At 53.0% G+C, this 10,497-nt stretch overlaps 3 protein-coding genes across 3 annotated transcripts; all 3 read left to right on the top strand.

The window, feature by feature from the left end:
* Positions 1-4,158: 4,158 nt before the first annotated feature.
* Positions 4,159-4,705, top strand: POSPLADRAFT_1153329 (hypothetical protein; the record flags this gene model as incomplete). The annotated part of the gene is made up of 2 exons (XM_024486736.1): positions 4,159-4,335; positions 4,385-4,705. 2 exons carry the CDS (start codon positions 4,159-4,161, stop codon positions 4,703-4,705), a joined length of 498 nt encoding a protein of 165 aa, XP_024335389.1.
* Positions 4,706-6,024: 1,319 nt separating this feature from the next.
* On the top strand, positions 6,025-6,972 carry POSPLADRAFT_1152612 (hypothetical protein; the record flags this gene model as incomplete). Its single annotated transcript, XM_024486670.1, has 2 exons — positions 6,025-6,279; positions 6,340-6,972. 2 exons carry the CDS (start codon positions 6,025-6,027, stop codon positions 6,970-6,972), a joined length of 888 nt encoding a protein of 295 aa, XP_024335388.1.
* A 965-nt stretch (positions 6,973-7,937) lies between these two features.
* POSPLADRAFT_1060479 (hypothetical protein) lies at positions 7,938-9,087 on the top strand (the record flags this gene model as incomplete). Its single annotated transcript, XM_024481267.1, has 2 exons — positions 7,938-8,081; positions 8,428-9,087. The coding sequence occupies 2 exons, from the start codon at positions 7,938-7,940 to the stop codon at positions 9,085-9,087; spliced, it is 804 nt and encodes a 267-aa protein (XP_024335387.1).
* Positions 9,088-10,497: the final 1,410 nt, after the last annotated feature.

Genomic DNA, 10,497 nt, shown 5'->3' with positions numbered 1-10,497 from the left:
CATCAAGGGTACCATCCTGAGATCCAAGTGCGGATCAATCCAATGTCGGCAATGCCTGCAGCCGCTGATCGGCTCAAGATCCTGAAGGAGATTCGCGACGATACGCGCTCTGCGCTCGAGCTGTCAGCCGAGCGTATGAAAGTGTACTACGATAAGCACATGCAAAAGGCACCGGTCTTTGCGCCGGGGGACAAGGTCTGGCTTGACGCTCGGAACCTTAAGCTGAAACAGCCGAGCAAGAAGCTTAGTCCCAAACGCCTCGGACCTTATGCCGTGCGGCGAAAGCTCGGAGACCTGGATTACGAATTAGTCCTGCCAAAGTCGGTGCCGGTACACCCGGTATTCCATGTCTCCTTGCTTAGCAAGTACATGCGTAGCGAGATCCCGGGCCGGGAGCCGGAGGAGCCGCCTGCGATCGAGGTTGAGGGCGACGAAGAGTACGAGGTTGAGCGGATCAAGGATTCGTGGATCTTCCGGCGTCAGCTACAGTACCTCGTCAAGTGGAAGGGTTATGACGACTCGCATACGTCATGGGAACTGGCGCGCAACGTCGCCAATGCGCCGGCCCTCATAGCCGACTTCCATCGGAAGAATCCGAACGCCCCTCGTCGACTCAACGCTGCTACCTTTGGTGGTCTCAACTTTCAGCCAATGCCTTCGCCGCTGACTGAAGCACGCTGCCGCTCCGGGTGGGAGATGGGCAAGGGCGCCTCGCATGAGGTCATGCGCTGTTGAGGGGGGGTAATGTCACGAGTTGGTACGGCGCCTAGCCGTTTTTTAATTTTTTCCTTTTCGCGGGCTCGAACCCGCGACCTCTGTACTACTTGCCTGATATGGACGCGTCGTTATCTACTGTACGATTAGATTAGATAGGACGGCAGTGCGCGGCACAGCTCGGGCTCCGCTGACACAGCCGCTCTGACTCACCGGCCCCCGTGACCGCGTCGGCATGCTGTGCACAGACCAGCTGCGCACGGACCAGCGCGCACAGCCTGCCCTTATCTCCCCATGTATATAAGCCGGCCTCTGCTGCCCTAGGGACCTCAGTTTCGACCTCTTGTCCCTAGGTCAGTAAGCTCCTTTGTATCCTTTACTTACCTGTACTAACTAATACATTTCTTGTCCCTAGCCTTAGGTTTGAGCGTTGCTCGCCATCGCTTCAGTAAGATCTAGTCGGACGCCCCCAGCCCTTCAGTTTTCTCTAGTCGCTTGACCTCAAGTCGCGACAGTTAAGTAAGAAAGAGAATACATGAGAGGCTTACTGACCTAGGGACAAGAGGTCGAAACTGAGGTCCCTAGGGCAGCAGAGGCCGGCTTATATACAGGGGAAGATGAGGGCAGGCTGTGCGCGTTGGTCCGTGCACAGCTGGTCTGTGCGCAGCATGCTGACGCGGCCCCGGGGGTTGGTGAGTCAGAGAGGCTGTGTCAGCAGAGCCCGAGCTGTGCCACACACTGCCGCCCCATCTAATCTAATTGTACAGTAGATAACAATGTGTCCATATCAGGTATATAGTACAGAGGTTGCGGGTTCGAGCCCACAAAAAGGAAAAAATTAAAAAAATGGCTAGACGCCGTGTCAACTCGTGACACCCTCATGTTGGAACAACAGTGCGAACAGCGCGGGGCGCGTTTGTCCACGGGCATAGTGATGCATGTAAGGGACAATCGCGTGCGGTACATACATCGCGCGGGGTCGTTATATACTTTGATAGGGGCCTCCGGCCCCCAGCTATTCGTGCGCCCGAGCTTTCGAGCTCGTTCCTGACCACGCGGGGCTGCGCGTTTCAACACCTCATACATCATGGCTCCCACAGATGTCGATGGACGTCCGGACCTTCCCAAACATCGAGCAGTCGATCAAGTCCTGTGCTTCGAATGCTGTAATATCTCCAATCGGCTTGCATCCGGGTGCCCGGGCTCTGAATTGTTGGATTCAATAGCCACAATGCATTAAGCTTAGCTCTACAAGGTGCCTTTCGGGAACGCGCGTACCTTACTGCAGCTAACAGCACCCGGACATCTTGTCGTTGGTCTCACGCTCCGTACGTATCGTGGAGCATAGGGACCGTCGGTGTCCCGCTAGACTTGAATGAGTATGGACATGCCAGAGGGGTTCAATCCCAAGACTCGAAGGCTCCAAAAGCACAGCAGATTATGTGAGTATATTCGCCTCATGATGATAGCAATGATAGTTCATCCATCTCCACTTCCGTACACTTTGAAGGCTGCGGCGCGGCACTTATCCTGGAATTCGATGGAGGATCAGCACTCCATGTGTGCGTAGATCCCTTTACCGTTAGTATTTGACAAGTAGTATGAGCAAGGCACGCACATTCGGATACAGTGTCTACAGGAAACAGCTTGAGTCATCAGGCGAGCGCCACAATCGGCCACAATTCGAGGCGTAGTACGCGGGGCAGTATAGCTGACTGCAGTGGTCTTGACGCAGAACTTGATATGTCATCGCGACTGTTGCAGATAGCTAGCTGTTTATATTTCCGTCTCATCAATTCGCTGATGCTTACAGCCTACTAGGCAATGAGCTAGCCGGCTGCCTAATCTCGCGCACGAATGTTGCAAACACCAAACTCTCGCGGGGATCCGAAGAGATGTATAATCAGCCTATGCCATTCTTAGAAACATCAAAGCATGCCTAGATAGGCCGATTTTAACAAGATCGTAGGTTCCATCTTCTCCTCGACGAGGTCACGGGCCTCGCGGATGTCCAGGGTAGCTAGGATGTTCACTTCCGCTAGCCAAGCATTCATACCCGCCAGCTGACGACCGAAAAGGATGCCACGAGCAGAAGATGTCCACAGTTTATGAGCGGATACGGGTCTCAGCAGGACCCCGGCGAATCCCCCAGAGGTTCGGGGGTAGATAAGATTTGTCACGATCTAGGGATTTCAGGCACACCGCACTTCGACGTACCTTGGAAGAATTCACGGAATTTGGAGGAGATCGGTGACAGATTGGTCTCACAAAACGTGAAATATTGCTAAAAGTGGATCATATTGGGATCGCTCTGGGAGGGGAGGGGCTCGCCGGGGTCCTGTCTCAGCTGCCAGCACAGTGCGGCTCAAACCCGAAGTCACTTGCCTTGACCGTTCTGCGTTCAACTGGAACAAACACACGGTCTATTTGGCACCTCGCCGCTATTGAATCACCTCCATTGTTTTGAAGCTCCCCAACTACTTCAACACAGCCGCGCTTTACAGCGCCTTCAGAGTATACCGACGAGCTAGCAGTTCGAGGGAAGAATTGGACACATACGTCACAGATCGTTCAACTGAACGGTCTCGCCATGCATGACCTAGATCTCACATCGCTGGAGGACGCAGAGCAGGTGCTGTGTGCCTGTACCTTTTCTTTTCACGTCTTCGCTTGGAAAATAAGACTCGATGTTACTGCTTGGTTCGGTGAACTGCGACGTTGCAGCACTGTATATATGAATAGAAATGCATTTGTTGCGTTAAGGATAATACGATCTCTTGATTGAAACCTCGGTCCGTGATGACAGGTCAACTGACTCGGTGCGGTGCTTCCTTTCGGCACACTTGGGCCTAGGTCTCAGGGCAGATTTCGTGTGGGAAGTAAGCATTGTAGACGCTCGCTGTTATGTACAACTACGTACACAGGTCGATATACATTCCTAGGGCTAGCGTTCACCCTTGTCTGTACCGCTGACCTAGTGCGAGGAGAGTGGAGGCCATTCAAGAGTGACAGAGCTGCGAAGAACATTGGTGAGTCTCGTGTAGCTACTACAGTGGGTATTTTTGAACGTCTCGGGAAACCCCTTGGCATTCAGCCATGTCGGTGTATTGTGATCCATGTCAGCGCTGGTTCGTAAACTCGTCCGCGCTGGAACAACACGAGCAGGACTCTCTCGAACATAAACCCTTTGAATGTCCCGTCTGCGATGATGTACGTCATTCATCCGGGCGCCTCATTTCCGCCTATCTCACCGCTGCCGTAGCGCTTCCACGACGAGGACGAGACTAACGAGCATCGCGAGGAAGAGCATAACTGCTGCATCGAATGTGAACGCTACTTCGGAAGCTCGGAAGCTCTGGAGCAACACCGTCAGGGTTCTTCCAAGCACAACCCGTTTGAATGCCCTACCTGTGACGATGTGCGCTGTCCTCAGGCACGCCGATTATGCGACTGATATCTTGCACACAGCGCTTCTCTGAGCAAGACGACCTCGACGAGCACCGCGAGGAGGCCCACTACTGTTGTATTGAATGTGATCGGCACTTCGTGAACGAGGGCGCACTAGAACAGCACCGCCAGACCTCTTCCAAGCATTGCATCGAGTGCCCTACTTGCGACGATGTAAGGTTTCTCATGTTCGACGTGCCCACGTGCGCTAACATATTTGTAGACCTTCAGCTCCGAGGACGACCTCAACGAGCATCGCGCAGAAGAGCACAACCGCTGCACCGAGTGCGAGCGGGACTTCCAGAGCAAGCAGAACCTGCAGACCCACCTGAAGTCGTCCGTGCATCAAGACAGGACCCTGCCGTGTCCAGGCCGCGAGTGCACTAAGCGGTTTATGTCCGGTTCTGGGTTGCTGTTGCACCTCGAGTCCGGCACGTGCTCTTCGAAGCTGACGCTTGAGCGCATCAAGTCCAATATGGTCGGACGAGCGCGTCGCATCTCATCACAGAGCCAGAAGGCTACGCCACGTCGCCGCCCCCAATGATCTTCAACAAGATATCGATGTGGTTCAATTGCCAGAACCATGGATGGTCCCTGTGCTACCGAGAGTACAAGGTTCGATCGGCTAAACCAGCATCTCAACGGTCTTGCCCATGACGAGACCTACAGATTTCTGAAGGCGTGGGGTCGGCGCGGCACAGATTGTCGCACATTGACCGCGCCCTGCCAGCATCGAGAGCGAGACCTGTGGCTATCTTATGTTTGACGATCCGATGTAGAACATCACCGGGAAGACATTCGCGGCCTTGAAGGGGCACTCCACATCTGTATTATATCTATTGAAATGTTGATGTATGCATCGCCATCCGATTGTCAATCTACATCGTACTCCTTATAGCCCCCGACAGTTATGAACGGCGTCCCTGAGTCAGAACACGCTAGACCATGGTAATAGAATGGAATAACATCTCTTTTCTCTCCTTTGTTTCAGGGACACGTTACCCCTTATCGTTTCCTGACGATATATCCTCAGGCTCGGGTTCAAGCAGATGGGTGGATGGAAGGCAAATGAATGCGGTTCGGAATTACCTAAACCAGGGACTGTATCACGAAGTTGGGTAAGTGCAAGAGCCAGCAGCCAGGAAAAGCTGTGGAAATCCTCCTCGAGAATACCAAGGATCATATACAGGAGAATTTCGAGGACTTTCAGAACATCGCTGCATCATGGCGTGCGTTGTCAATGCGATGTAGTTGTTACATTTTCAATGCGATTAGCTGAATACATCGTAAATGCCGAGACACGGGTCAATCTACTAGGGAGGATAGGTGGGGACACGGCATCTCACGCTACCGGCGATTGTCTGCGTCACAGACAAACGTTGAACCTGTTGTAAACATAACGTGACCGTGTGTGAAACACAATTCAGAGGCATGAGGATGTGACGTTCCAGCGCCAGTTATCAACCGAACGCGATACACACACGAGAGTGCTGAGTAGCTGCAATGTTACCGCAGGTCAACATTGGGATGTTGACGCAGAGACTCAGCGATGCCTGCCAGTATTCTCATCCAAGCCTGAGCCACGTTCGGGCACGTGATACGTGTTAGAGCTGTGGTTCAACAGTCGTCAGCTCGAGTCAGTCTCGCGACGTCCTCTTTGCTCTTCGCTATCCAGGCCTCGTACCTCACTGTCTAGCGGCTATCGTGCATTTTCGTCATTCAAGTGCAGAATATTGGTCTAGCTGTGCTGTCAGTCAGTAACAGACGACTAATTGTAAGCACATGGAATCTTGCATCCTCTTTCCTCCAGTATTTTCACGAACACTGCTACACAAGTAGCTATAGCCTTCTAATGCACACCTGATGGCTTACTGCGAACGATGCCAGCGTTGGTTCGGCAGCGAGCGCGCGCTGCAGCAGCACGAAGAGAATTCTAGCATGCACCATCTTTGCGATAGCTGCGACAGGGATTTTGTCTCTGAACACGCTCTCATTCAACACTATGTGCAAAGCACACGCCATCACTATTGCCAGCGCTGCGATGAACATTACTCTTCGCAAGGTAATCTGGACTCTCATTTCGAGAGCAGTCACTATTGGTGCCCCGCCTGCAATATGGTCAGTACTCTGATCCTAGCTTAAATCATCCCACCGGTTTGATACATCTTTCTGCCTCAGTTCTTCAAGAACGATAACGGGCTCCACGAACACAGACGCCAGAAGCACTGGTATTGCATCGAATGCAAGCGCGTCTACCAGAGCGAAAGCAACCTGCGCGCTCACCAGCGGTCCTCCGTCCATCAACAAGCCAACATTCCCTGCGTCGACACGCGCTGCAACCGAAAGTTCGTCTCCGTTTCCGCGCTCGCGCTGCACCTCGAGTCGGGCACGTGCCCGTCGCGCCTCACTCGCGCGCAGATCAATCGCCTTGTCGCGCGTTACGACACGAACAATGTCATCACGGATCCTGCACGGCTCATTCAGGGTCCCAATGGGTATAGCACACTGCAGAGAACGGTAACGGCCTGGGCGACGGAGCGGTCCTGGAACGGGTCTGCATACGAGTGCTTCCTTTGCCACAAGATGTACACAACCCTCGCCGTGCTGAACCAGCACCTTGCAAGCCCGGCGCATGATGACAAGATCTATCGTTGCCCGCGAGCCTACTCGGGCTGCGGTGAGACGTTTAGGGCACTCAGCGCCTTGTGTCAGCACGTCGAAAGCGAGCAATGTGGCATTCGCAGGTTCAATCACTCGATGCGCAATGTCCTCGCCGATCTGTCCACCGGAATGGCGCGGCTCACATTCTGAAAGTCTTCCTGTGGTGGTGTTTTTTCGCTTCGCTCTGGGACAAAAAGTGTCTCGAGGTTACCCCATGTTACCAGCAATACATTGAATCTGCCTTCGCTCGCTCGCTCTTGCCCGCCTTTCAAGTTCCCATTTCCCGATCATCAGCTGCGGTCCTCGATTTCCTCAATGATTCGTAATGAACCATCTGTCGCCAGACGACCAACCAGCTTCCGGTGAGTCGTCAGCGAATACTGTGTAATTATATGCACATCATCATTTTGTTGTACGCAGGACCTCACAATCGTGCAAATGGTGATTTGTCGTCGTTGGATCACAGTCGTGTCGATGCAGGATAGATAAGCTACGCTGATGCATCAACCCTGGCTAGGACCACAAGGACGTCGTCGTTGTCGGCATGCACGTCTCCATGAAGTTATTACAGAGTAGTATGTTCCTTCCGCATTCGTTTTGGTGCAGCACGTCGATCAGAGTCAGGCCTTCAGCGCAACGTCCTCGTACCTGCGTGCAATGACTATGTGCTTAGAGCTCGACCTGTCGATATTTTGCATCATGTATACTCTCTAGCAAACCTGAATTTGATAGTGTTTTGCTGTTCACGACAATGATGGCCTTCCGGCGACACGAGTACTAGTGGCTGCATCTACCAGACGAGTGACCATCTCCGTCCGGCGATGCCTCGTGGCTACACCTAAATAGATTTCGCTTCACCATACTGTAGGCGGCGTCTCATCGAGCTTCGCGGGCGCTTACACAGGCATCGATCGCGACACCTCGTGAGTTGACCTTTTCCTCTCAACGTTTATAGTGTTTTCCTACACCCATAATCCCACCGTATCAAGAGAGCGAAGTTGCGCGTAGGTTGTAGGCGGCTTTCAAACATCATAGACTGTGGTGCGTCGCCAGATTCGCGTATGAGGGCTGCACCTGCTCACGCAAATATGTGCCAACGAAGACAAGCTAGCGCGATGGCGGCATTCAACGCGGCGGCGTTCCAGATGGCCTTGTTTAACATGGCTGCTTTGAACAATTTAGCTGCGTTGAACATGGAGACGATGAGGTTGGCGTGGCTGAATGCGGCAACGTATAACATGCCGGCGCAGAGCGTGAATGTGTGCTGTTATCAATGCAGTCGGTGGTTTATCAGTGTCGAATCACTACGGGAACATTTCCAGAACTCTCCAGAGCATGCGGTTATTCAGTGTCCACTGTGTCACTATGTGCGTCCCTACTTATCGTAATATGAAATGCAGCTTATGCATTCATTATAGCTGTTCGTTACTCAAAGCAACCTTGACAACCACCGCATCAACAAGCACAACTGTTGTATTCAATGCAATCGTAACTTTGAGAACAATAAGGCTCTCGAGGCACACGAGGCATCACCCTTCAGGCATATTCCGCTTGGGTGCCCCAAATGCAACATCGTGCATTCTTTCACTGATTCTATGCCTGCAGCATGCTTACATGGTTGCTGCACAGATATTCAAGGCCGATGTTGATCTAGATGGTCATCTCGCCGAGTCGCATCACTACTGCGTCGAATGCAGGCGCTTTTTCGCCTGTGAAGGTAATCTGCAGACGCACTTGAGGTCGTCTAAACACAAGGAGAGAACGGTGCCTTGCCCGGGGATGAAGTGCCAAAAGCTCTTCCTCTCCGGTGCGGGGCTCCTCAACCACCTCGAATCCGGCGGCTGCCGCTCAGGGGCGAACCGTCACCACGTGAACGCGCTCGCCGTGCGGTACGACAAGGCGAACGTCATCACGAACGCTTCGCGCTTGCTACCCGGGCTCGATGGGTATGTGCCACCAAAACCACCGGTGATCGCCATTGCAACGGCGAGCTCATTCAATGGCTCGCAATACGAGTGCTTTCTGTGCCACCGGAGCTTCAAGACCCTCGGCCGCCTCAACGAGCATATGCAGAGCCCGGCGCACGACGCGGAGATATATAGGTGCCCGACGAAGTGGGAGGGGTGCGGCGCCGAGTTCCGCACGCTGAGTGGGCTCTGCCAGCATGTGGAGAGCGAGGCGTGCGAAATTCGTCGTTTCAACCAGCCCATGCAAGACGTCATCGGCGACGTGACGCAGGCGTTGGGTAAGAGGCTCGCTCTTTGACAAGGCGGGGAGAGGCATGATCGGAGATATACTATCGTTCCTCTTTGAACTTTGTATTCCTCCGCTCTAGACACCCAGCTCTCTTCCCTCGCTTTCGCCCTGCTATCTTACGCGACAGACATGCGCAACCTACTGTACAGTAGGCCATTGGACCGATTTACGATGTCACCAGCACAGAGTGCTGTCGTTACAGGCTGTGCCGATTACATCGTATCCAGCGCTACTCCCTGTGATGAGTGAATTAGGGATGTTTGGCTTGTACGGAACATGTTGCATTAAGGATAAAAGACATGGACATCCTGATGCTCGCGATGGTGTCTAGCATTCGTCAGTGTATGCCCTTATTTGGCTTTGTATTCTAAACGAGGAGATGCTCCTTCTTGAAAGACCGTCCCGATACCATAACCTCAGCACGTTATCTAGGCAAGTCCCGGAGAAGCATACCTGCACGCATCGGCAGGTATGCAGACTTGGACACGCATCCAGCCATGCTCTGGTGCCATCTCCCACTCAGACAGTACTTTGAACAGCACGACGAGCAGTAACAGCAAGTTGCTCACCTGCCATCGCCTTACACGCTATATTGGACGTGCATAGTTCTGAGCACATAATCTGTGCGTATCACCGTGCTAGACAGTTATCGTGTCTTCATCTCTCGTCTGGTCCATACAGCTTCCTCCGTATTCCACTATGACGTACTGCTCTGCATGCGATAGGCGCTTCGCTTCAGAGAATGCCCTCCAATCTCACGCAACAGCCGTGCATTCTTCGGACTTCAATCTTTGCTCCTTGTGCCATGCAGTAAGATGTCCTCATTCAATGCCGTAAACACTTATCCGAGCTGTGAAATCCGTCTTCAAGGGATTCCACTCCCCTAGCCAATTGAAAAAGCATAAGATAAAGCGACACAATCTCTACAACAAATGCAACAAATGCAACAAATGCTTCGACACGGCTGCAGACCTTCACGGTCACTTGATCGAGCATAAGAAAAAACCCAAGAAACCTCTGCTTTGCCCGGGACGCAAATGCAACAGGCGCTTCAAGCTTGCCGGGGGATTAATTTCGCACCTCGAATCAGGGGCGTGTAAGTCGGGCGTAACGAGGGAACAGGTCAATCAAATCGCGGTGGAGCTTGACAAGACAAACGTGGTGACCAATCCCGCTCGGCTCGTGCAAGGCCCCGACGGACCTGCTGCGCCCAGACGAGCCATCACCTCCCTCGCGACCTCCCTCTCTTTTAACGGGAAGGGATTCGAATGTTCCTTTGCCATCGGGAGTTCGAGGCTCTTAGAGGCCTCAATGATCACCTTGCCAGCGCGGTACACGATGACNAGATCTACATGTGTCCCAAGCAATGGGAGGGATGTGGTCAAGAATTCAGCGCCCTCAGTGTTCTCTGTCATCACG

This window comes from Postia placenta (genome assembly GCF_002117355.1).
Source record: "Postia placenta MAD-698-R-SB12 unplaced genomic scaffold POSPLAscaffold_14, whole genome shotgun sequence".
NCBI classification, from domain to species: domain Eukaryota; kingdom Fungi; phylum Basidiomycota; class Agaricomycetes; order Polyporales; family Adustoporiaceae; genus Rhodonia; species Rhodonia placenta.
This window is presented reverse-complemented; position numbering and strand designations above follow the sequence as displayed.